Genomic DNA, 27,371 nt, shown 5'->3' on the forward strand with positions numbered 1-27,371 from the left:
GAAGAAAACCACTGTGGAAATCAGGGATGGGGAATACTCCAGATGTTGGTAGACTCTAACTCCTATAAGCCAGCCATCAGGATGTTGTTTTCATCCAGCAAGATCTGGAATGCCCCCAGGCCCCCACCACGGATATAAAGAATGGAGCCATTCCACATCAGGCCAGATCTGTTTTCTAGTTCCCTGGCTTTTTGCCCAACCCTTTTGGGATTCTGCCCGCACTTAACATCTTTGTTTGGTCGATGGCACCCACATCCCAAGTCCGTCCTCCCGGCAAGTGGATTTCTCCAAAGAACTCCCCTCCCCCCCCCTCCCCGACTTACTAAGCACTCAGTGAAGCTAACTTTTAAAAAGTGCAGTAAAAGCTTTTGGCTGGCCTCACCTGCCACTTTGCAGAAGGGGTGATGGATGGCAGAAAGAAGACATGTAAGAGCAAGGCACTTCTCTCCCTCCCCTCCCCCTCCCCCTCCCCCGCCCCCACACCAGGCCCATGCAAACCATATGCTCCTAATCTGCCCGGCCATACTTGGCAGAGCACATTTTTATGAAGGCTCATTTTGTGGTCTCCAAAGACCCCATAAATATTTCCCCAACACAGAGAAGGTCTTACCACATTAATGCTAATGGGATCGTTGTGCAAAGGCAAATGGGAAGACTGCCAAGCTCTAACAGTGTGGCATGTCTCCCTTTAATATTCCCTGTCATCCTCTCTCCCTCTTAAGAGTTAGCTGGAATAGTATAACTTGGAACTGGATCAGAAATGATGTGTGTGTTTTCATGGCCGTAAGGGACTGCGGCACTCAGGAAATCAGTAGACAAAGGCTAAGCCAAGCAGTTCTCAACATGTCATAAACTAACTATGGTGCACTTCCAGGAGGACCATGAAGCCTAAATGGAAATGATGGGGGGGGGGGACCAATGCAGTGAGCCAGTGGTTTCTTTGGCGGTCCCAGCACATATTGAGGAGGCAACCCTCAGGAAAGTGGCTTGCCTCTTCAGCAGTGCAAACAGCATGCCAAAAAATTCCTAGCTGTACGTAGTTCTCTTCAGCATGTACATTTTAACTCTGAATCATGTTCAAAGGGATCAAATATACCCAGAAGTGATACTATTATACTTTCACGTGAAGTTGTAAGATTAGAAATGTGGTGTTGCAAAAAGAAGGGGTGGTGGTGGATGGGGCCAGGAGGCAGAGCCTAAGCAGAATACATAAATAAATAAAAATAATTTATTATTTATACCCCACCCATCTGGCTGGGCTTCCCCAGCCACTCTGGGCGGCTTCCAACAAACTATTAAACTACACTAATGCATCAAACATTAAAAGCTTCCCTGAACAAGACTGCCTTCAGATGTCTTCTAAAAATCTGGTAGTTGTTGTTCTCTTTGACATCTGGTGGGAGGGCGTTCCACAGGGCGGGTGCCACTACCAAGAAGGCCCTGTGTCTGGTTCCCTGTAACTTGGCTTCTTGCAGTGAGGGAACCGCCAGAAGGCCCTCGGCGCTGGACCTCAGTGTCCATGTAGAACATGTGTATTTCTGGCATCTGCAGAGGCTCCCCCCCCCCCAAAGCACCAAACCTACTGCAGTGTTACATTCATCCCTACCATTCTTGTCCTCCCCGTCTGTCTGTGCTGTACTGAAGTGCTTGTGCAAATGCAGAATAAGATGGCATTGCGATGTGCTCATGTGCTTGCCCCATATGCATTCCATGTTTCATCATCAAACATGAGAGTATGCTAGGAAGGTGGATAGGAGGGAAGATGAGAGAAAAGTTTCACCTACCCCAGTTCTAGTATAAATTGTAGAAATCCATGTGAAATTGGAAAGAGGGAGAAGCAGAATAATGTGCCTGGGGAATGTGTAGAATGACAGAGGGAACCAGGGGGATTTGCTTTTACTCACTGTGTTCATGGCATGGGTGGGGAACCTCTAACACCCCAGTCAATCTTGGCCCACTAGAAGATCCTTTGCAAAAGCACTCTTTGAAACAGCTATGTACTTCTCCTTATGCAGGTGGGCAGCATCGGGGAAGGTGTGGAAGATGAGACAGGAGCAGGCTTTCTCCTCTTCTCCACGCCACCCTATCCCAAGCAACCCTATTACCGCCTGCCCATTCACTTAAAGACAAAGCATGGAGCTGCTTCAAAGAGTTCTTTTGCACACTTCAGAGTCCCAGATCACTCACTCCAATGTTTAAAGGAGTAGGGCAGTGGCTGCTTCAAAGACAATTTTGCCTCCTAAATTGCTATATGACTGCTATTGCACTCCTTTTCAAAATGGGAGCACAAGGGCTGCCAAAGCCTTTACATGCATCCCAGTGCTCACTTTTTAAACCTCCAATATTGACTTGAAATGTAGGAGATTTTGGCAGGGAGTAGTTCCACCTATCTGTCGGATTTGACCTGTGAGGCTTATCCAAAAAGCCAAAAAGTTTCACCATACCTGGTGTATAGGAAGGGGTGGCCAACAATCTCCCTGCCCCAAGATCACCTGTGCCTCTTAAAAGGGGACCAGTTCACACTCTGAACACCTTAGCAGTAGACAGCCCCAGCTTGTAAATCTATTCATCTTCACTGAACAAGCCTTAGTGAAAGGGATGCCACCCATTGGGATTCTTATAATTAAAAATGTCAAGTTGCTCCCTGTAATATTTCCACGGCTTCATTACAAGCCGCTGGTGGCGATGAACTCATGACCTCCTCTTCAAAGGCTCTGTAACCGAGAGCTGAGGCTCTGGAGCCAAGCAGAGTTGATGAGCAAGTCTGTAACCCAAGAAGAAAATTGGTCCTTTTAATCATTGTGCCCTACTTCAGGCATGGGGAGCCTTGTGTCCCTGGAGGTCTTGCTAGACAGTAGCTCCCATCAGCCCCAGCCCAGGGTCAGAAATTATGGGACTCCAACACAGCACACCAACAACATATTGAAGGGAACAATTTGACCATCCCTGCCTTAGTTGTAGATTTTGAAAATGAGCAGTAGGAAGGAAGATTGTCCTCTGTGAAAATTATGGTTCTGCCAAAATTTCTGGTTTTGTTTCAGACTACACCCATTTGAATTTCAACTGAGATTTTTTTTTTAAATGGCAAAAGGTGGTGTCAAATGTTGTACACCAGGGTAAAAGACCCAGATTAACATCAGCTGCACTCTAACAGCAGACTGGGGTGGGGTGGGGTGGAGTCCTTGCTTTACCTCATTCACAAAGATACCACAATGCTAAGGTACCCCTGCCCGTACGGGCCAGTCTTGACAGACCCTGGGGTTGTGCGCCCATCTCACTTAAGAAGCCGGGGGCCAGCGCTGTCCGGAGACACTTCTGGGTCACGTGGCCAGCGTGACAAAGCCGCATCTGGCGAGCCAGCGCAGCACATGGAAACGCCGATTACCTTCCCGCTAGTAAGCGGTCCCTATTTATCTACTTGCACCTGGGGCTTTCGAACTGCTAGGTTGGCAGGCGCTGGGACCGAGCAACGGGAGCGCACCCCTCCACGGGGATTCGAACCGCCGACCTTTCGATCGGCAAGCCCTAGGCGCTGAGGCTTTTACCCACAGCGCCACCCGAGTCCCCACCACAGTGCTACCCATATACAAATTGTAAATTGAATAATACAGAATGCAAATGATAAAACATGGCTGCAAATGGAGTTTGACAGAAATATATAGAGACCAAGTTTACCGCCCTGAGACCTCCGGGTATAGGGTGGTATATAAATTCTAATTCTAATAATAATAATATAATTTTTAATACATAATAAAAATATCTTTGATTCCATTGTGAATCCATTTGCAAAGACAGATCTGAAAGCATGTGGGCACCTAAATTGGGTCCTTCCATCTCACCATTGGTACCTTTTGTACTACATCCACTTTTGTATATGACAGAAAAAGAACATGCTGTTCAGAGACGGAGAGAGAAAGATCTTTATACACTAACCGATTTATTTGAAATGGGTTCACCTATATCAGCTGAATGAGAAAAATTGGAATGCAGGGTGTAAATTGGCTTCCTATTCATCAAATAGTGCTTTTTGTATCAAATTCTGAAGTTAAAGCACATGCCACAAGACCTTTAACATCATATACATCTGTACTCTATCAGACAATTAACAAATTAACAATTGGAGGATGTAATTCCGTGAAACGGCAATGGGAATTTGATCAAGGGATGGAGATTGCAGAGGAATAACTTGTGGGCTAGAGAGCCACAAAAATCAGTCTCAACACATGTATGAGAAAATATTTAAATTATTAAACTGATGACATTTGACACCATTAGGGTGTAGCTATATTCATAAAATGATATCACCATTGTGCTGGAGAGGCTGCAATAATATAGGTACAACATTTTACATGTGGTGAACATGTGAGCCTATAAAGCCCTTTTGGCAGAGGGTATTTTAATGTATTTTTAATCTTTGTTGGAAGCCGCCCAGAGTGGCTGGGGAAACACAGCCAGATGGGCAGGGTACAAATAAATCATCATCATCATCATCATCATCATTTGCAGAAATAAGCTATATTACTGGTGGAATGTACCCCAAGTTTGGGATTGTTAATCATTTTTAAAGAAGGGCAATTTGGCCTTTGTTGTACAAAACTAATTATTTTTTTTCTTTTCGTAGCAGCATACATACTAGTGCTACAGAATTGGAACATCTGTGCATTTCTCACTGGAAAAAGAATAAACAAAAAAAAAATTTTTCCTTCCAGTAGCACCTTAAAGACCAACTAAGTTAGTTCTTGGTATGAGCTTTCGTGTGCATGCACACTTCTTCAGATACACTGAAACAGAAGTTGCCAGATCCTTCTATATAGTGAGAAGGTGGGGAGGGGTATTACTCAGAAGGGTGGTGGGAATGGGTGATTGGCAGATAGCTGTGATGAGCCTGTTGACGACTCTTAACGACTGCAATAGGTCTTACAGGAAAAAGGAAGGGGTGAGAAGGTGAAAAATGGCTTTGTCATGTATAATGAGATAAGAATCCAATGTCTTTGTTCAGACCAGGTCTCTCCATGGTTTTAAGTTTGGTAATGAGTTGCAATTCAGCAGCTTCTCTTTCCAGTCTATTTCTGAAATTCCTTTGTAGTAAAACAGCTACTTTGAGATCTTGTATAGAATGTCCTGGGAGATTGAAGTGTTCTCCTACTGGTTTCTCTGTCTTGTGATTCTTGATGTCAGATTTATGTCCGTTTATTCTTTGGCGTAAGGTTTGGCCTGTTTGTCCAATATAGAGAGCTGAAGGACACTGTTGGCATTTGATGGCATACACAATGTTAGACGATGAGCAATTAAATAGTCCCGAGATGGTAGGTGTGATGTTGTTGGGGCCAGTAATGGTGTTGTCTGGGTGTATGTGGCAGCAAAGTTGGCATCTGGGTTTATTGCAGGCTCTGGTGCCAGTGTCCGTGTTAAGTCTGGTTGTAGTATTATTGTGGGTTAGGAGTTGTTTAAGATTGGGTGGCTGTCTGTAGGCAATGAAAGGTCTTCCTCCCAGAGCTTGAGAAAGAGAACTGTCATTGTCCAGGAGAGGTTGTAGATCTCTGATGATGCGTTGTACTGTTTTAACTTGGGAGCTGTATGTGATGACTAGAGGTGTTCTGTTATTTTCTTTTTTGGGTCTGTCTTGCAGCAAGTTCTCTCTGGGTATCAGTCTGGCTCTGTTGATCTGTTGTCTAACTTCATCTGCTGGGTATTTTAGTTCTAAAAAGGTTTGCTGTAGATCTCTTAGGTGAGAGTCCCTGTCTGTAGAATTGGAACAGATACGGCTGTAACGTAGTGCCTGGCTATATACAATGGACTGTTTGGTATGTTTGGGATGGTAGCTAGAGGCATGTAGATATGTTTGTCGGTCAGTTGGTTTACGGTATAAGGTGGTGTCTATGCGCCCATCCTGTATTTTTATAGTAGTGTCCAATAGTGTTTTGACTATGGCAGACCAACATGGCTACCTATCTGTAACTGGAAAAAGAATGTGTGTTTGATTGCTGTATCAGAAAAGTTAACAAAGATTAACGTGTATGGAACAATACAGAAAATTTTGTGGAACTATGGCATCCTTTTATAAAATACTTTACTGATAATCCTGAAGAATGGCAACCACCGAAATCACAGGTTGGAACTGGACAAACTTGAATAAACTGATCTGCCCTGAAGGGAGGTAAATTGAGATTTTGTTTTTGCATTTTGTTAGTTTTGGTTTTATTTTGTAATTGTTGTTCTATATTGGAAATCAAGAACCACCACCCCCCCAGTAGTAACAGTGGAAGGTAGTCAATGCTTCTCCTCCTCAGAGTAGATCTACTGGAATTAATGGAGCTATGCTTGTCATGCCCATTAATTTCAATGGGTGTATATATTACGTACATACAACTCAGTTGTACCAAAGGTAAGTAGTAGCAACAATAGAGACACTCTTTTATAGCAATAGCAAAGTAGCCATGGGAACAGATATCTCTGAGTCATTCAACTGTACAGTTGGAAGGGATTACAATGGTCATCTAGTCCAACCCCCTGCAATGCCAGAATTCCCCCCCCCCCCATGTGGGGCTTGAACCCATGACCCACATTTTAAGAGTCACATGCTCTCAGACCAAGCTATCACATGAACATGGTTTATATATCCTAGATTACTAATTCCACTCTGAAGGCTATGCAACTATTTTGATTTTTATTTATTTTTGCAAGTGAAAACTTCATTCTAAACAACATATCAAACCTTCCATCTGCTAATCTTTGTGGGAAATGTTAGCAATGATGGAAAGAAAACAAACATCCTGTTTCAAAAGAAAGTTCCATCTTCCATCTCAGCAGCACTGACCACCTGAGTGTACTACTATAAGGAGACACTTGATAATTCAGAAGCAGGATGTTAGATAATAATAATATTATTAGACCGTCGTGAGACAGGTTAGTTTTACCCTACTGATGATGTGTTGTTGCGATCGTAATCCTGCTCAGTACGAGAGGAACCGCAGGTTCAGACCTTTGGTGTATGTGCTTGGCTGAGGAGCCAATGGGGCGAAGCTACCATCTGTGGGATTATGACTGAACGCCTCTAAGTCAGAATCCCCCCTAAACGTAACGATAATAATAATAAAACAGTGGTACCTCAGGTTAAGTACTTAATTCGTTCTGGAGGTCCATTCTTAACCTGAAACTGTTCTTAACCTGAAGCACTTAACCTGAAACTGTTCTTAACCTGAAGCACGGCTGTGTCGCCGTTGTGCCATTTCTGTTCTCATCCTGAAGCAAAGTTCATAACCCGAGGTAATATTTCTGGGTTAGTGGAGTCTGTAACCTGAAGCGTATGTAACCCGAGGTACCACTGTAATAATAATAATAATTTTTTATTATTTATACCCTGCCCATCAGGCTGGGTTTCCCCAGCCACTCTGGGCGGCTTCCAACAGAATATTAAAATACAATAATCTATTAAACATTAAAAGCTTCCCTAAACAGGGCTGCCTTCAGATGTCTTCTAAAAGTCTGGTAGTTGTTTTTCTCTTTGACATCTGGTGGGAGGGCGTTCCACAGGGCGGGTGCCACTACTGAGATTGCCCTCTGCCTGACTCCCTGTAACTTGACTTCTCACAGTGAGGGAACTGCCAGAAGGCCCTCGGCGCTGGACCTCAGTGTCTGGGCAGAACGATGTAGGTGGAGACGCTCCTTCAGGTATACTGGACCGAGGCCATTTAGGGCTTTCAAGGTCAGCAGCACCACTTTGTGCTCCGAAATGTACCAGTCTGCTAAAACAAGGACATCCCTTGCACAGGTGCTGCTGAGACATGATTCTCCAGTAGCAGAAACTTGGGGGGGGGGGGTCACTGAATTCCAGACAGGTGCAGTGCCTCTAGCAGACAAGCAATGGCCTTGAAAGGTGATGTGCCATGGAGCTTGCTTTCCTTCGGCTTAAGCTGTTTCAAGGGTTTGCTCTTCTTAGGAACAGCTGCCTGTGCTTCCATCCCACTCAGGCTTACAGACTCAGCAAGTTCAACTCCCCTTTGGCTAGGTTTCTACCCGAATATGCAGGTGATCAGCATCGAGGTTCACTCTGTGTCTGAGGTTGTACAATCTTACTATGTAGAAGGAGGAGGAGAATATTATCTGAAGAGGCAGACGTAGTAATTTCTCCACCTTTTCCTCATGCTAACATCACTCTAGAGCAAGTGTGTGGGAGCCTGTGGCCTTCCAGATGTTGCTAGCCCTCCCCCATCCCAACCATTGAACATCCTGGCTGGGAGTGATGGTTAAAATCTAACCAGGAGAGATAGATTCCCCAACCCTGCTCTAGAAATCAGTGCTGTTTCCAACTTCTATCAGTCCGAACCAGCACAGCCCAAAGGTCAATAAGGTTGGGAAATGTGGTCCAACTATATATAGTCCATGTAATAAAATACTGGTGAGTTGCGACACTGTGAAAAGCCACAGGCAACTAGGAATCAGCATATTTGTCAACGTTGGTTTCTCCCAGTTCCTCATTCCTCCTACCCCCCCATCTTAAATTTGGTTCTGCTCGATTCTACATCAGTTTGATGATGATGATGATTTTAAAAAGTCCTCATGAAGATTCACCGGCATTGTAGTGCATTTTTCCTCTTACGACACTTTTTGTTGTATCCTTGCAAAGCAATTTCCCTCAATATCATGTATTTTTGTATGTTTCCACTAACATATGGCAGGGAAGCTAACTTGGACCCCAGGTTACAGGTGCCCAGTGTGTGTGATGTCATGACACCATGTTGCGACATGATGTCATGATGTCACATGCCCCCCAGCCTCGGAACCTGACCTCAAGGCCACTTTATCTGGACCTCAGGACTCTCCCCATCCATCGATCCCCTCCCCAGATTACAGCCTTCAGCCTTGCTTCACAACTTCCTTGAGAATTTTTGCCCAGATGGAATGTACCCTTCAACTCTGATAATGCCCCTTTGCTTCCCTGGATGGAAGGTAGAGATGTGGGCATATGTGTAGAAATCAAAGAGTACTACACAAAGGCAAAATTTACATCTCTTGCATCACACCCATGTTTGCCACTGGCCCTGCTGACCAAGGGCATTTATTATTTAAAAAGAGAAACAGAATTTTTATAACCATAAACCCTATGCATTTTGCATAAAATATACATTAAAATGATCAATGAAAGGCAGAAGAAAGAAAGTTCACTTTAAAAAAAATCTCAAAGAAACATAAGCAAAATCAGCAGGTGTAGAATGAACATTATAGGGTCCTTGTTAAAGTGCTCGATCCACAGATCAAAGTGATCAAGTGGTTCTTGAAAGGTTGCCAGAAGAGAATGTGGCTGGAAAAGATTCCTCACCCGTAACTTATGAGGATCACCTGCTTTTCTGGCTGAGCTGTAATAAGCCAGTTAAACGATAACACTGAAAGCAAAGTAAACCCCGTCTTCACAAGGCCTTTTTTTAAAAAAGCTATCCATAATAAGCAAAACTGCTTGACAGGAATTTGAAACTAGGATCTGATTTCTCCTCCACCTGTGTCTGAAAACAGAAAACGAAATAATAAGAGGTGAAGGGGTCTGTTTGATGGTTGGTGCATCCCTTTCTTCTCCAGAACTGAGCCAGATCACTTTGGTACTTTGGTGCTTTGCTGAATCTCCTAACAATAGTGCAAGCGCTTTGAACTTGTGAGCGTTTCAGAGCCACGCTGCATGAAGGGGAATGATTTGATGCCATTCACATCTGAAGGCACACGTGTACACAAGGGGGGGCAGGGGACACATGAAAGAAACCTTACCCTCAGGTCAACATCATTCTATGGGGTAAGCTGCCTTTGAAGCTTGGCTTCCTAAGTTTGAACTATTGATTTGAACTAAACAGCCACACTTTCATCTAAAAAAAGAAGAGAGCTGCACGTTCATTCCGCTGCGTGCTGAAAGAAGGTTCAGACTGGTGCAGAACCATAGGGATAAGTTCTAACTAGGGATGGATAAATCTCTCTTTTTTCCCCAATCCCCCCTCCAAATCTCAAGTTCAGTTCTGCACATCCCCACATCAGGTTGCAATTTATTTATGTTTTGAAGAAACACACTCCTGAAAATTCATCCACATTTTACTGTGAATTTCTCCCGATAGCCAAGCTACACATTTTGCAAAATGATTTCCTGCTATGTAATGCATTTTGCTATTTCCAGAACTATTTGGATTTTGATATTTTCGTCTTGCGATATATGCATATTTGCACATGTTACTAGTGTAACCCTAGAGGTCCCGGGCCCTAAGGAAGTTAGATTAGCCTCAACCAGAGCCAGGGCCTTCTCAACACTGGCTCCGGCCTGGTGGAATGATCTGTCTCTTGAGACCAGGGCCCTGCGGGATCTGATCTCTTTCCCCAGGACCTGTAAGACCGAGTAGTTCCGTCTGGCCTTTGGCTCAGAATCAGTTTGATTCCCTCTCCCTCTTTCTTTTTCCTTTCTCCTTCTATGAAGAGATTGCACCCTAATGTTTTAATGTTGTATCTTAATCTTTTAAATTGTATTTTAATCAACTTGTTTTTATTATTGGTTGTTAGCCGCCCTGAGCCCGGTCTTGGCTGGGGAGGGTGGGGTATAAATAAAATATGATGATGATGATGATGATGATGATGATGTTACTAGGCTAGAAAACTGCATTGCAGAGAATTCAGGAGACATGAATTTTGAAGGGTGGCTGTGTTTTGGTTCATGTATTGTTTCTGAAAGTGTGGATTAGGTAGGTTTACCGTTAAATGAAATCTGAACCACATTTTTCCTCCATCCCTAGTTCTCCCTCCCTCCACTCAGCTTCCCTCAACACACATAATTTCAAACCACATAAGAAGTTCTCATTGTGGACTGCTAATAGAATCATAGAATTGTAGAGATGGAATGGACGACCAAAGAGTAATGCGAGAATCACGGCTAAATAATCCCTGGCAGATGGCCATGCAATTTCTGCTTAAAACCTCCAATGAAGGAGAGTCCACCACCTTCTGAGGTAGTCTGTTCCACTGTTGAACACGTCTTATAATCGGAAAGTTATTCCTAAGGTTTAGTTGGAATTTCCCTTCTTGTAACTTAAATCCATTGGTTTGGGTCCCATCCTGTGATGCAGCAGTAAACAAGCTTGTTCCATCTTCTAAGGGACAGCCTTTCAAATATATGAAGATGGCTTTCATATCACTTCTCAGTCTTCTCCTCTCCATACCCAACTCCCTCAATAGTTTCTCATAAGGCTTGGTTTCCAGACCCTTGACCTCCTCCTCCTTCTTCTCCTTCTCCACCTTCTTATTTTATTTATACCCTGCCCATCTGACTGGGTTTCCCAGCACCTTTGGGTGGCTCCCAACAGAATATTAAAAATACAATAAAACACATTGGCCATCTTCCTCTGTACACATTCCAGCTTATGAATGGCCTTCTTAAACTGTGGTGCACAGAACTGGATACACTTCTCCAGGTGGGGTCTGAACAAGGCAGCATAGAGCGGTACTAATACTTCCCTAGATCTGGAAACTATGATGCAGCCTAAAATTGCTTAAGCTTTTTTTCTTTCTTCCCCTGCTGCTGCATCACAGTGATGACTCCAGTTGCTCACATTACTGCTGCCTCCCAGGAGGGACGCGGGTGGCGCTGTGGGTAAAACCTCAGTGCCTAGGACTTGCCGATCGTATGGTCGGCGGTTCGAATCCCCGCGGCGGGGTGAGCTCCAGTCGTTCAGTCCCAGCTCCTGCCCACCTAGCAGTTCGAAAGCACCCTTAAGTGCAAGTAGATAAATAGGTACCGCTTTATAGCGGGAAGGTAAACAGCGTTTCCGTGTGCTGCACTGGTGCAGGCTTGCCAGAGCAGCTTCGTCATGCTGGCCACGTGACCCGGAAGTGTCTCCGGACAGCGCTGGCCCCCAGCCTCTTAAGCGAGATGGGCGCGCAACCCCAGAGTCGGTCACGACTGGCCCGTACGGGCAGGGGTACCTTTACCTTTACCAAGGAGGGAAAGGGGGAGGTGGCGGCGGCATGGTTGGTGTGGTCCAAACACAGCAGCAGAGCCAGTCCAGTGCTGCCACCAGTCTGTTTGCACCACACTGTGACCAACAACCTCTACTGGCTAAAAGGGAATTCTGCAGACTGAAGTTTCCTGCTGTCGTTGCAGCATTCTGGAAACTCTGAAAGTCAGCTGCGGTAGAGGGGTGGGGATAGCAGCACGGTGTGGTGAGGCCAAGAATTAGTGTAAGGAGGGAGACATTCATTCATATATTGATCTGAGTCAAGCAGGCAAGTCATGGGCTGCCATCACCTTGTACACATCTATTGTAATGCTTAATCTTCTTCCATGCTAATATTTCCAGCCTCCTTAGTTCACCCGCCCCAGACATCCTGAATACAGCTCCACTGTCAATACTCATTAGGATCCCACCACAGAGAACTGTCTCGGCTGATCTGTTTAATCGCTCTCCTGGCCACATTTAGCCTCTATCCCTCTTGCAAGCTGATGATTTATTATCCTTGCTAATTGTCTATTGTCTCGCCGTCAACTTGTTAGCTGGCAATGGGTAATTCCATACCTCTCTTTTACAAACTTGGAACCTTGCAAGATGCTGTAACAAGCTGAGGAACTGGGAAAAGGCAAAATCTGCCATCCACTAGGATGAAAATAACCTGGGGTTTCCTATTGGAACATAGAACTTCATCCCTCTCCTTTTTCCCCCTCCTGCCTGGCTTATCCTGCTCAGCACCACCTGTGATCTGGTCTGCTGGGTACCTTCTGCATCAAGTTAACAGATTTAACAGCTAAGTCACAGGATAGTCACGCTCTCAGTATTAAACGCCTTGGCGTGCTGTGTGTAATCCCATGCCGAATCAAACATGGCACACTGCCCTGCAGATAAATGTTAGGGCATTACGTGGAATTTAAAGTCACAGGAAGCTGCCTCATACCAAGACTGACTAACATTCTGCCTAGCTCAGCATCCTCCACATTGATTCCTAGTAGCTTTCCAGGGTTTCAGGGATGGGTCTCTCCCACCCCTATGCTGGGGATTGAACTTGAGACCTTCCACATGCAAGGCAGACGCTCTGCCACTAAGCTGGAAAACACAGGAAGAGAAAGTGCTGTTGCACTCAGGTCCCGCTTGCAGGTTCCCCAAAGACACCTGTTTCGCCACTGTGAGAACAGGATGCCAGACTAGATGGGAAAGTAGTCTTTCTCTTCAAGTAGCAGAATTTTGGGAAACAAAAAGCTGGCAGCCACAGCTGATCGGAAATGTGAGACCTAGTCAGCTCCATGGGGAAGGGCTGTGTCATTTGCCCCTAGATTCTCATCTGCAGGAAGGAAGACTCTGTCATTAGAAGGCTGGTATAGGGACGCGGGTGACGCTGTGGGTAAAAGCCTCAGCGCCTAGGGCTTGCCGATCAAAAGGTCGGCGGTTCGAATCCCCGCGGCGGGGTGCGCTCCTGCTGCTCGGTCCCAGCGCCTGCCAACCTAGCAGTTCGAAAGCACCCCCGGGTGCAAGTAGATAAATAGGGACCGCTTACTAGCAGGAAGGCAAACGGCGTTCCGTGTGCTGCGCTGGCTCGCCAGATGCAGCTTTGTCATGCTGGCCACGTGACCCGGAAGTGTCTCCGGACAGCGCTGGCCCCCGGCCTCTTGAGTGAGATGGGCGCACAACCCTAGAGTCTGGCAAGACGGGCCCGTACGGGCAGGGGTACCTTTACCCGTTTATATCCTGGCTTAAAAGGAACGCAGGTGGCGCTGTGGGTTAAACCACAGAGCCTAGGACTTGCCAATCAGAAGGTCGGCGGTTCGAATCCCCACGACGGGGTGAGCTCCCATTACTCGGTCCCTGCTTCTGCCAACCTAGCAGTTCAAAAGCATGTCAAAGTGCAAGTAGATAAACAGGTACCACTCTGGCAGGAAGAAAAATGGCGTTTTCGTGCACTGCTCTGGTTCGCCAGAAGCGGCTTAGTCGTGCTGGCCACATGACCCGGAAGCTGTACGCTGGCTCCCTTGGCCAATAAAGCGAGATGAGTGTCGCAACCCCAGAGTTGGCCACGACTGGACCTAATGGTCAGGGGTCCCTTTACCCTTACCTTTATATCCTGGCTTAGTTTAATAATTATGCAGCCACACAGAAAATGGGTCCCATTTTGTGGGGTTCAACAGAATGAAAGGGGGGAAAGAGTGGTGGAGGGCATTCTACACCTGACAGAAGTGGTCAAACTCATAAAAGGTCTTGCCTGAGAGACTGAGATGAGACAGAGCATATAAAGTAACATTTATTTGTTTGTTTGCTACATTCATGTGCCACTGACAGGCCTGATAGAGGGGCCCTCGCTCTTTCACTTTGTCCTCTGATGCTGTGAGGCAGAAAGTCTACTGGTGGTGGTTCTGGGAGATGAAGAACCAATTGGCAATTAGTCATAGCTAGTCCAGTGACGGGGACCTTTGAAGCAAGTAGTCTAGTGAAATGGTCACTGATGAAGACATCCTCTGAGGCAACCAGATAGTAATTAAATGTGGGAGGTTCATGTGCACATATATGAACCAAGGAAGGGGTTGCACAAATGCCTCTAATCACCCGTTACTTTATCTGTGGGGAGAGGGGTAAGGCGTTTGTTCACACCTCCTGCACAGGAAGTGTGGGTGAATGTACAGTATTAACCACTTCTATGGGTCATTGTGTGAGCAAAGGTTAAATGTGGGATGAGATTGAGTTTTCCTCATCCCTCCCCCTTCATTTTCCTTGTGTAGCGTGACTACTGTATTTTAATACTTTGTTGGAAGCCACCCAGCCAGATGGGCGGGGTATAAATTTATTATTATTATTATTATTATTATTATTATTATTATTATTATTATTATTATTATTATTATTATTATTATTATCTGCAATCCTGAAGCCACACTGGCAGCCTCTTTTCACTGAAGCGCATTGAACAAATGACTGGAGCAGCCAATGGAACAAAAAAATGTGAACGTGGCTATTCGTTTAGCCAAAAAATGATTATGGTTTGAACTTGTCTCAGTTTCAAAGCCCCTAGCAAACCACGGACAGCACACTCCAAGTAGAATTTGGTGTAAGAGTTTCCAAATCTGACTGAAATGAAATGTTTTGTGGAGCATCCTCCCTCCCCAGCCCTCCCTGCTCCACTCCTCTCCCCACTTCTGAACGGCAAGGTTTGAATAATGACGACTTTGCTCAACGCAGGAAGATTTCCATCAGCTTTCCTCAGCTTGGGTAATCACAGTACAGATATACGAGATTCCTGTGTAATAAATGGCCATAAGGGCATTACATAAATCTCCTTATGTTTGAAAAGGATAAATGTAAAGCAAACATCTCATAACTTAGTTGTATCATTAGCTATAAATAGAAGAGAGAGAGAGAGAGAGAGAGAGAGGAAGGAAGCACATGAGATACATGCACTTTTTGCTACACCTGTGAGGGATGGCAATGAATTCAAAGGATGGGTAGGTCAGGCAGTTTACATGCTCTGGTCAACCCTGATTGAGCTATTGGCTGTCAGGATTGGACTGGAATTGGAATAGGGAGTCTCAGAGTCCCAGATCCAACTGTAGACCACTCCAGGGTGGTTTGGAAGTCCCCCAAAAGTCTAGAACAGGGGTTCCCAATTAGCTAATTACTGATGACCCCCTATTTTTCAAAAGCCAGGCTATGGACCCTTTACTTTTGAAATTTTGATAACTCTATGGTAGTTACCTGTGCAAAGCAATTTTTTAAAGAAAATGTGGGGTAGCCCCTAATATTCAAAGGATTTTAGTTATTCTAAAAAACAAATATGTGATGTTAGTACAAACTGCCTACCCCTGGGCAGTAGGAAATACTTGTCTCTATTGCTCCACTACAATTGATTTTAAGAAAGCAATTGTGTCCCTAATTTGCAAGTGTTCTATATGCAGAAGGCTATTTCATAGAATCATAGAATCATAGAGTTGGAAGAGACCACAAGGGCCATCGAGTCCAACCCCCTGCCAAGCAGGAAACACCATCAGAGCACTCCTGACATATGGTTGTCAAGCCTCTGCTTAAAGACCTCCAAAGAAGGAGACTCCACCACACTCCTTGGCAGCAAATTCCACTGTCGAACAGCTCTTACTGTCAGGAAGTTCTTCCTAATGTTTAGGTGGAATCTTCTTTCTTGTAGTTTGGATCCATTGCTCCGTGTCCGCTTCTCTGGAGCAGCAGAAAACAGCCTTTCTCCCTCCTCTATGTGACATCCTTTTATATATTTGAACATGGCTATCATATCACCCCTTAACCTCCTCTTCTCCAGGCTAAACATGCCCAGCTCCCTTAGCCATTCCTCATAAGGCATCGTTTCCAGGCCTTTGACCATTTTGGTTGCCCTCCTCTGGACACGTTCCAGTTTGTCAGTGTCCTTCTTGAACTGTGGTGCCCAGAACTGGACACAGTACTCCAGGTGAGGTCTGACCAGAGCAGAATACAGTGGCACTATTACTTCCCTTGATCTAGATGCTATACTCCTATTGATGAGGCCCAGAATTGCATTGGCTTTTTTAGCTGCCGCGTCACACTGTTGGCTCATGTCAAGTTTGTGGTCAACCAAGACTCCTAGATCCTTTTCACATGTACTGCTCTCAAGCCAGATGTCCCCCATCTTGTATTTGTGCCTCTCATTTTTTTTGCCCAAGTGCAATACTTTACATTTCTCCCTGTTAAAATTCATCTTGTTTGTTTTGGCCCAGTTCTCTAATCTGTCAAGGTCGTTTTGAAGTGTGATCCTGTCCTCTGGGGTGTTAGCCACCCCTCCCAGTTTGGTGTCATCTGCAAATTTGATCAGGATGCCCTTGAGTCCATCATCCAAGTCGTTGATAAAGATGTTGAATAAGACCGGGCCCAAGACAGAACCCTGTGGCACCCCACTAGTCACTCTTCTCCAGGATGAAGAGGAACCATTGATGAGCACCCTTTGGGTTCGGTCAGTCAGCCAGTTACAAATCCACTGAGTGGTAGCATAGTCAAGACCGCATTTTACCAGCTTCTTTACAAGAATATCATGGGGCACCTTGTCAAATGCCTTGCTGAAATCAAGGTAGACTACATCCACTGCGTTCCCTTCATCTACCAGGCTTGTAATTCTGTCAAATTTAATTTAAAATTCTGTCTCATATTTATATGAGAGCACATTCAAACATGCAATTCCTTACTTGTAATCTGAGATGGTATATCTTAGCAAAACTTTGCAGCATATGGTTCTGCTAACTGAGGGATCTTGCGCCCTCAAAACACAGGTGAAGGTTTGGTCAGAGCTTGCTAAAGTATTGGTGAAGACTGAGTAGAAAACAGCTGGAATTTTGTACTGTTGGTACAAAAGTAGTAGTAGTAGTAATTTACCTTTTTTTAAAAAAATAAATTTTTATTGGTTTTCCAATAAATTATACATTTTTATCCAAATTGCAACAAATTGTCTTTTTTTGAACTTCCTTCAACGTCTCTGAGAATCATCCATATTTATATCTTTAATGACACATTCCCTTCTTTCGTATTGCCATTAAACTTCCCTTCCCCCACTATTTCATCTTAACAATACTTCTCTATTTTTACAGTGCCTCTTGAAATCCCACTAGCGTTGTGTTCACGTCACATACATTTTTCAGATAATCTACAAACTTTCCCCAGTCTTCGATGAACTTTTGGTCTTTGGTGTATCTAATTTTCCCAGTTAGTTTGTCCAGTTCCGCATAATCTGTCAGTTTCATTCTCCATTCTTCTATCCTCAGTATTTCCTCTTGCTTCCATTTCTAATTTACTTATTTATCTACTTGCACTAGCGTGCTTTCGAACTGCTAGATTGGCAGGAGCTGGGACAGAGCAACAGGAGCTCACCCCATTGCGGGGATTCAAACTGCCAACCGTCTGATTGACAAGCACAAGAGGCTCACTGGTTTAGACCACAGCATCACTGCTGCAGTGGGAAGGTAAATGGTGTTTCCATGCACTCTGGTTTCCGTCATGGTGTTCCATTGCACCAGAAGCAGTTTCATCATGCTGACCACATGACCCGGAAAGCCATCTGTGGACAAATGCCGGCTCCCTGGTCCTGAAAGCTAGATGAGCTTTGTCAACTTTGACTGGACTTAACTGTCCAGGGGTCCTTTACCTTTAACCCAGTAGTACCACAATTTATTCTTATTATTTAGTGCCCAGGTTTCATCCCTGGCTCAAAGAGATTAATTAGTTAAATACAATACTTATTTGGAGTGAGGTTTATATTCTTGCTGATTACCCAGTAGGAACAACCAGCTTTTTTATTTATCAGGATTCTGCCATGCATCTGAGAGCCAGTGTGGTGGTGTGGTTAAGAGCAGTGGACTCGTAATCTGGTGAACCAGGTTCAATTCCCCGCTCCTCCACATGCAGCTGCTGGGTGACCTTGGGCTAGTCACACTTCTCTGAAGTCTCTCAGCCTCACTCACCTCACAGAGTGTTTGTTGTGGGGGAGGAAGGGAAAGGAGAATGTTAGCCGCTTTGAGACTCCTTAGGGTAGTGATAAAGCGGGATATCAAATCCAAACTCTTCTTCTTCTTCTTCCTCCCACCCCAAATGTAGCCACATAGCTTCCCACAGAAAAACAAAATTCATACAGGCTGCCTTTTGCACTAAACAGGCCTAGGTGATATATTGATACATCACCCAGGACTGGTATGAACCAGGCAAAAGAACTCAAAAAGGAAGTAAAGCAAGGCTAGTGAGGAGGGTGACCTGGAGACAGTCCCAAGTGTCAGACAAGGAGGCTAGAGTGCTGCCTTTGGCCCCTGGGTTTAATGTTCACCATCTCTGATGCAGAGTATTCTATAAAGTGGTAGTATTCTCTCTTCCTCTCCCTCTCCTGCTCTCTCACCACCTACATTTAATCTTCAGCTTTGCTAGTATCAAGAACACCACATTTTCTTTACATCTGTTTTCTATCTGACTAAGACGCCATGCATTCTGATTAATCCTAGAGGCAGACCAAAATAGCAAGTTGGGTTCTGCATTTCCAAAGGGAAAATGCCCATTGCTGCTGCGTCCAGCAAAGCCTTTCTACGAGCAGACTCCTTTTTTGTGTGCCTAGCATGGAGTGAAACACAAGAACGTAATGTCATTGGTTCACCCAGTTCAGTACTGTCTACACTGACTGGCAGTGCCTCTCCAGGGTTTCAAACAGAAGGCTTTCCCCGTCTTAGCTGAAGATGCCAGGAATTGAGCCTGGGACCTCCTGCATGTAAACTACACAATCTGTTGCTGAGCTATGAAGCTTCCTAAGAAGATAAAGTGAGATTCTAGTCCTCGTGGATCTGAATGAAGGGCAGAATGCAATAGGAACATAGGAATCTACCTTCTACAAAGTCAGGCCATTGGTTCATCTACCTAATTTTTTCCACTGTTATCTGCCATTATGGGGCAACATATTGTACCTAATCCCATGTAAGACCTGCTGTCATTGGGAAATGGTATCAACCCAAATGTCAAGCACAAAGAGTTGGTCTTCTTTTGGATGACAGGAGCAAGACAAATACAGTGGAACCTCGGTTCTTGAAAGTCTTTGTTGAATGATTTGGAAACTGAACGTCGGAAACCCGGTAGTAATTGCTTCCATTTTTGAATGTGCCTCGAAAGTCAAACGGCTTCCACTGCATGTTTTTCCCATTTTTTCAATGCATTTTGCCAACAACCTTGGTTTTCGAACGTTTTGGAACAGTCTTCTGGAACGGATTACGTTCGAAAACTGAGGTTCCACTGTAGTTGCTTTCAACTGGGGAAGAACCCTCCCCCTGCCACAGAAGCTTGGATTGAATACATGTAAAATATAGTATTTATACTTATCTCACCATTCTTCTAATTTTCTCATCTTTACATTTTTAAATTCAGTTCTCCACATTTGCATATCAGCTGGCAATTTATTTCTGGTTTCCTTTTTTTGTTTTAAAAAAAGCCTTCATGAAAATTCATCATCATTTTTGAGCAAATTTCCATGAACAATGAACAAATGAATTGCTACCTCCCCCTCTCCCCCCGGGCTTTAAATTGCTTTTATATATTGCATTTTACCTTCTCAAGTTGCACTGAGACTTTTTACTGTGAAAAGTGACTAATAAATGTATATATTTTTTCTTTGACATGCTCACTATCATGAACATTTTTTAAAGGCACACTTTATCCTAGTATATGCATTTTTTTTAATAAATCACTTGGCTGGAAAACTCTACAGCAAAATTAGAAGAAACGTGCTTTTCAAAGGGTGGCTGCAAGTTGGTTTGCATATTGCTTCAGGAAGTGAAAATTAAGGAGGTTCTCCTTTCAGCGCAAACTGAAATGAATCTCTCCCTCACCTGTATTCATGGGGAGCAGTCTGAGGGAATGCCAGATAAGGAGTAAAAACCTAGAGCAATGTCCGTTTTAGGATGTTGGTGTAAGAGCAGCACAGTGTTTAGTCCAGTCTCCCATTGCACCATTTCTTTTTTGGTGTGTTTGTGTAAATGCTTTCTATTATTTCTCTCTATAAGACGCACCAGACCACAAGACGCACCTAGTTTTTGGAGGAGGAAAACAAAATATATATATATATTCTGAATCTCAGATGCCAGAACAGCAAGAGGGATCGCTGTGCAGTGAAAGCAGCAATCCTTCTTGCTGTTCTGGCTTCTGTGATAGCTGCGCAGCCTGCATTCGGTCCATAAGATGCACACACATTTCCCCTTACTTTTTAGGAGGGAAAAAGTGAGTCTTATAGAGCAAAAAATACAGTAACTTATTATTACAGCACATACACACATGGCACTTAGAAAACAATCTACAAAAGAAAACACCACATAAATGATAAACATATTTCCATAAATCCATAAGTTTCTGCACACGGACTTGTGTTATCCAATCTTTAGTTCTTATTCTATTCTAATAGACCTCCTCCTCAACGCGGGTCTGATTTTAAACTTGATAAACTGTTTCACTGCACCATTTCCAAAGGTTGCAGCAGAAGTCTTTACAATCAGCCTCAGACGTTCCACTCAGCTGGCAGGTGTCATGCAGATTATCTCATCAACTTAACCAAAGCTGCTTCCAGGACAATCAGTTTCCTTTCCTTCCCCCATATTTTTACAAGGTTAGAGACAAATAATACCTCCCCCGAGAGCTGAAAGTGATATGCAGTTGTGCACACATGGATTCTTTTCTGTGACGTGGCGGAGCAGGTCTTACAAGGCTTCTCTGAGTATTTTACAAACCTGCAGCCCTGATCTGACCTCAGGTTATAGCAGGGCAAACATAGGAATCTGCCTTATATTGAGCCAGGTGATGGGTCCACCTAGCTCAGTACTGTCTACACGGACAGGCAGCAGCTCGCTAGGTCCTTTCCAGCCCAACTTAAAAATCCAGCACTGAGGGCCTTCTGCCGGTTCCCTCCCTGTGAGAAGTGAGGTTACAGGGAACCAGACAGAGGGCCTTCTCGGTAGTGGCGCCCACCCTGTGGAACGCCCTCCCATCAGATGTCAAGGAAATAAGCAGCTATCTTATTTTCAAAAGACATCTGAAGGCAGCCCTGTTTAGGGGAGTTTTTAATATTTAATGCTGTATTGTTTTTAACACTCGATTGGGAGCTGCCCAGAGTGGCTGGAGAAACTTAGCCAGATGGGCAGGGAATAAATATATTATTATTATTATTATCAGAATGTCAACAGCAGTGGCCAAACATGGTCACTTGGTGCTGACAAGAGTACTGGGAATGATGGCAAATTAATGTATGGTGCAGGGCTAGGCAAAAGGAGTGTACTAGCAACTGCCCAGTGCGGCAACCTACTGACACTGGATTTCGTGGAACCTAATCTAGAACATCATGGAGTCACACATACACAAGCTTTATAATCTTCGTCAGCAACAGGACATAGCAGTGACAGCCCCTACAATAGTACTACGCCTGTGGCTTCCCTAAGCCTGGTATAAGCCAGTGTGGTGTAGTGGTTAGAGTGTTGGACAAGGGACCTGAGAGACCTAGGGTCAAGCCCCTGCTTGGTCATGGAGCTCACTGGTTGGTGACTTTGGGCCAGTCACTGCCTCTCAGTCTAGGCTGTTGTGGAGTTTAACTGAATAGTAAAACCATGTGCGTCACCTTGAGCTGCTTGGTGAAAAAAAGGTGCATATAAATGCAATAAATAAAAGAAACAAGAAAATAAAAAATGGCCTTCTAATCTTCACAGTCAGTGGAGCAGCATTCCTGGCTAGTGAACTTCAGATTCTGGCTCAAATCCCTAGTCTAGTAACTGGTCCCAGGGCAGCAACATAATGGTAAATTTTGAAGCTGCTTATTTTGGAGGTGCTTGCCATGATAGCTCCTATGACTATGCCCCCAAGGAGAGTCCGAAATGCAGGCAGCTCTCCCTCCCCTATCTATATATCCACACACACATACAGTATATACCGCAATACCCAATTTATTAGTAGCAGCATAAGTGCAATCTTATGCATAGTGTCTTTGGAGGAAATTCCACTGAACTCAGTGCTGCACAAAGCACATTGACCTTTCAACCAAATAAGGACTTTGGCAAGCTAAAAATAAAATTGTTTACTTTTAATTAGGAATGAAAACAACCTTGCAAAGAAGTGCAATCATTTAAACCATTAGTGGGAACCAGGGACACCTTCAAAGAAAAGGAAGGGGGTATCCAACCTCTGCTTGATCATTTCCCCCCCTTTTCACTGCCTTCTTCAATGCTAAGCTGTCACAAACAAACTTGAAAGCCTTGTTATCACCATATTTGGTCAACAGAGCAGGCGAGGCCCATCAGTTACCCAAGCGTTCCAGCAGAAGATGTCTTTACCCCTGCTCTGAAAAGTATCCCAGAGCTGCATTCGTATTCACCTACATCAGGGTTTTGGGGCTAGAAAGCCACTTCCGCAATCAAACAAGGAGGTGGGGTTGCGGGCGTATTGCCCCTTCCCCACAGTCGCGGGGGCTGGCTTCAGCCCCCGCGATACCTAGGGAATCCCCGCCTGTGTCATACCCCGGGCCAGCCAATCGGCTGGCTCCGGGGGCGGGGCCTCGGCTATTTAAACCTGCCGCCGCCAAGGCTCCTCCTCTTTTCCTCCGCTGCTGCAGCTGACCCGGTTTTCCCGCCCAGCCCACCCCCTTTTTAGGTTAGGTTTCTGACATTGCTATGAACTCCGGTTGGTCACCATCAAGGGGCCTGGTAGGAATTTTCCCAAATGGCAGATTGGCTCCAGCCATTTGGTTTTCGCCTACCTCGTAGCGAACCGTCACAACTCTTCGGTATTGACGGTTAGGCATTGGTGGGGGTACTGTCCTATTGTTATGCAAATGAAGGGGGAAGGAGCGCCATCACCTTCCCCTAACAAGGGTAGTCCGGTAAAGGATTCTGGGGGGTGTGGCCTTGTCCTAAGCCTAGGGAGGTGTGGGCCCACGGCACGCCCCCACGCGGTGACGCCCAAGGGAGGACCTAGTTGACGTGCCTCAGCAGGACCCCTCCCTCTGGTGATTAACCCTTCCGGCCTCTAGCTGGTTAGTAGTTAGGACCAATGCCTAATCCAATACCGCTCAATTCCTGTAAGCAATAAAGTTGTGGCCTAATTCGACCCATTAACCTGAATTCTTGTGTCCTGTGTCTTTATTTCCTCGGGGGGAGGCGGGAACTCGCCACGCAAACCACAGCCACGGGTCAAGATTCAGGCGTGCCAACTCACTAACTGGCCCTGGCTGTGACAGTCTACAAACTGGAAGCAACAATAGCAAGATCATAACCCTTCAACTCTCTTTTAGAAATTATTTTCTGTTTCTAGCCTCTGGAGGGCTATCTGCCCCCAAAAGCTATTTCCCGCCTCTCCACTATGATCAGTCCTGCATTAATGTAATTCATATAAGCTTGAGACATAAATATGTTCATGTGTGGAATCCTTGGGGAAACCTTCAGTTGCCTAAAGCACTGGAACAGCAGTTGTGACCTTTATTACAAACATCCCTTGACTGTAAAGCATAGAAATCAAAGGAAAAATACATAAATAAAGCTTGCCCAATATTTTTGGTTAAAGTTATTTCATCTGGGATGCAGAAACCTAGGAAGATGTCTCGTGCAGAGTCAGGTTATTGGTCCATGTAGCTCTGCACTGTCTCCACTGACTGACAGTGGCTTTCTGGGTTTCAGACGAAGCACATTCCCAGTCCTACCTGGAGATTCCAAGGATTGAACCTGGGACCTTCTGCGTGCAGAGCAGATGCTCTGCCACTTGACTACTGCCTTTTCCCCAATCTAAGCTTGCCAGTGTCAGCAGAGAGCAGCCAGCTGAAAAGCCAACCCACCCGCCAATCACACCCAGCAACACAACACAGAGCAGACATGCAAACTCATTATACCTCAGGATGAATTGGTCCACGGTGATGTTGTTGGTGACCGTCACCAAAGCGCTCACAACTTCTCCTTGTCTGATGGGTTTCGCTGGCAACCAGATGACGACGTTGCTGTCCAGCCACAGCTCTGTCAGCTGAGAGCTCTCCGGGGTCCTGTAGAGAGTGATGGAACCAATTCTCTGCAAGTGGGACATGGTTTCCCCTGACCCTTCCTTCCCTGGTCGGATGGCGTTCCCCTTACGGATGTCTTCCGAAGTACACTCGGTATTTTCATCTGCAGGCTGAATGGTGTAGTAAAGCTCCACTGAGCTCCCTTCGGACTGATTGGATGCTTTTTTGCGGCCGGTGACAACCGTTGCTGGGTTAAACCAGGTGGGCTGAAGTTCCAGGTCAGCCACACACAAGCCCAGGTGACCCTTCAATCTGCAGCTGCCCCGAACCTCCCGCGTTTCCCGAAAGGCAAAGACTCGCATGCAAGGCAGCTGCTCTGTCATGCTGTAGTCATCCCAATCTCTTCCCACAATGTAAAAAAGAACTTGGACTTTGGGCCTGGTCAAATAGACCTTTTCACTCATGATGTACGCTTTCAGCTTCCAATTGAATGTAAATTTGTTGGTGGATCCAAAAAAGCTTGAGGTCAGCAGCAGGTCCTGGGGCACAGCCTGTTCCACAGAGAAGGGCCCATAACTAGCATTGATCACAGGGGTCTTCTTGGCTTTATAGGTGAAGAAGGTCTCCATCCGAGATTGCAAACTGGAGTTCCGCATGAACTCCTGGTTAGTTTCTTTGAGGAAAAACGAACTCTCGGTGCTGGAGATCTGATATCTTACAGGTAGATATGTTGGCAGAGAGGAAAACTTCTGAACATTGTCTGAGGCCCCACGGCCAATGGTCACTGTTGGCAAAGAAGGAGGCAAAAAACAAAGAACAAGATGGGTCAGATGAGACAATGCCCAGTTAGCTATTTGTGCAAGAAAGCTCCAGTTTGGTTCAGGGCCCAATTTTGTGACCTTGATCACTCCGTGCCCAACATGATCTGAGGCCTGAATGGAATTAGGGACCTTGCAACCTGCTAAGGTTGGCTGTTGTGGAGGCAGGGGAAGAGATTACTGGACTACATCACCTCCCATTCTCTGTCTCCACTCCCCACCACATGCTTCATATCCCCTCCTTGACAGATCCAGAGCACCCTGGGTGACTCTGACCCCATCCAGTGCAACCTAGAGCTGCCTCAGCCCACTCTGGACAAATCCTGGATCAGCCCAATTCAGTTTGGGGTCTGGGATATCTCCTGACCAGATGCAGTTATGGCTGCAAATGACGTTTTATCAATCAGTGTCTCAGGAGTGGAGAAGTATCAGGAGTGGAGAACATCATACCCAGGGGGCCAGATGCAGACCTCAACTTTTCTCTATCTGGCCCCCTGGACTCTCTTGAGGCAACATGTTCTCTCTCCAGACCAGACCTTGCTCTGTACCCTCCTTGAATGTACCTCTTCCTTCCTGAATTTGTCCAATCTCCCATTTCAACTATCTAAGCCAGGGGTTATCATTATATCTCGTGGCAGCGGATTTGATTAAAAATGCCCTATGTGATAAATAACTTTCCTTTGTCTGAACATGAGAAGAGCCCTGCTGGATCAGATCAAAGGTCCATCTAGCTCGGCATCCTGTTTTCACAGCAGCTAACCAGATGCCTCTGGGAAGCCTGCAAGCAAGACCTGAACATAACAGCATTCTCCCCCCTTGTGATCACCACCAAATGGTATTCAGAAACATGCTGCCCCCAGTAGCATAGGTAAAACATAGCCATCGTGCTGATAGCCATTAATAACCTCCCGCTCCATAAATTAGTCTAATCCCCTTTTAAAACCATTCAAGTTGGTGGCCATTACTACACTGAGTAGGATCAAATTCCACAGTTTAGCTATGCCCCGTGTGAAGGCTCTTTCTGTTGTCTGTCCTGAATCTTTTATTATGACCCAAATCTACCATCAGGCAAATTATTATTGAGCTGAAATAAACTGGATTTACAGTGGTGCCTCGCAAGACGAAATTCAATCAATGCATTCCTATGGAATGCATTCCTATGGAAACCGCCTTCAGACCAGGTCCGGGGACAGTCTGTCCCCCGACCTCTTCTGAAGGCTGGGGGGGGGGACAAGGGGTTTTCTTCCCACCGCCAGCCTTCAGAAGGCTGTTCTGAAGGCTGGCAGTGGGAAGAAAAGCCCTTCTCCCCACCTCCCGCCCCGCAAGCTCCGGGGACAGGAGGGCTTTGCTGCCGACCGCCAGCATTTTGCCCCGGGACAGCGGAGAAGTCTCCGCTGTCCCAGGAAGGCAGGCGGGGGGGAGCAAAGACTTTTGCCCCCCGCTGGCCTTCAGAAGAGGTCCAGGACCTCTTCTGAAGGCCGGCGGTGGGCGAAAGTCTTTGCTCCCGACGGCCAGCATTTTAAAAGCGGTCCGGGATAGTGGGAAAGGGCAGCGCAATTCCCTGCTATCCCGGACCGCTTTTAAAATGCTGGCGGTGGGGAGCAAAGCCTTTCGGCCCCCGCCGGCCTTCCTGAACCTCTTCTGAAGGCCGGAGGGGGGCGAAAGGCTTTGCTCCCCACCACCAGCATTTAAAAGAGGTCCCCGGAGATTTCCCTATGGGCTTTCTTATTGCGAAGCAAGCCCATAGGGAAATTCGTCTTGCGGAATGACTCAAAAACAGAAAACTCTTTCGTCTTGCGAGTTTTTCGTTTTGCGAGGCGTTCGTCTTGCGAGGCACCACTGTATCATAGTCTTGCATCTTGGAGCATGGTTGCTATTATCATCATCATCATACCTTTTATTGGCATCACATACAAACATCACATATCCCTTCTGCCCATAAGGTCTTCAACGCCAAAATTATAGCTCAATTGCTCTATGGTATTCCAGTCTGGCTGCCAGGGTTTACCCAGTTGGTAGAACGAGTGCAGGCAGCTTTCCTCTTCAAGATTATTTACTGTCCCACCCCTGTGTACCCTATGCAGCCTTGTGTCT

At 45.5% G+C, this 27,371-nt stretch overlaps 1 protein-coding gene across 2 annotated transcripts in view; it reads right to left on the minus strand.

The window, feature by feature from the left end:
• Positions 1-27,371, minus strand: part of LOC114586989 (transmembrane protein 132C) — a 262,927-nt gene that overhangs the window by 146,702 nt on the left and 88,854 nt on the right. For both annotated transcript variants that reach the window (XM_028710869.2, XM_028710870.2), the window contains exon 2: positions 24,355-25,243. In XM_028710869.2, the coding sequence (XP_028566702.2) occupies positions 24,355-25,243 (889 nt within the window). The remainder of the gene's footprint in view (positions 1-24,354; positions 25,244-27,371) is intronic.

This window comes from Podarcis muralis, chromosome 16 (assembly GCF_964188315.1).
Source record: "Podarcis muralis chromosome 16, rPodMur119.hap1.1, whole genome shotgun sequence".
NCBI lineage: Eukaryota > Metazoa > Chordata > Lepidosauria > Squamata > Lacertidae > Podarcis > Podarcis muralis.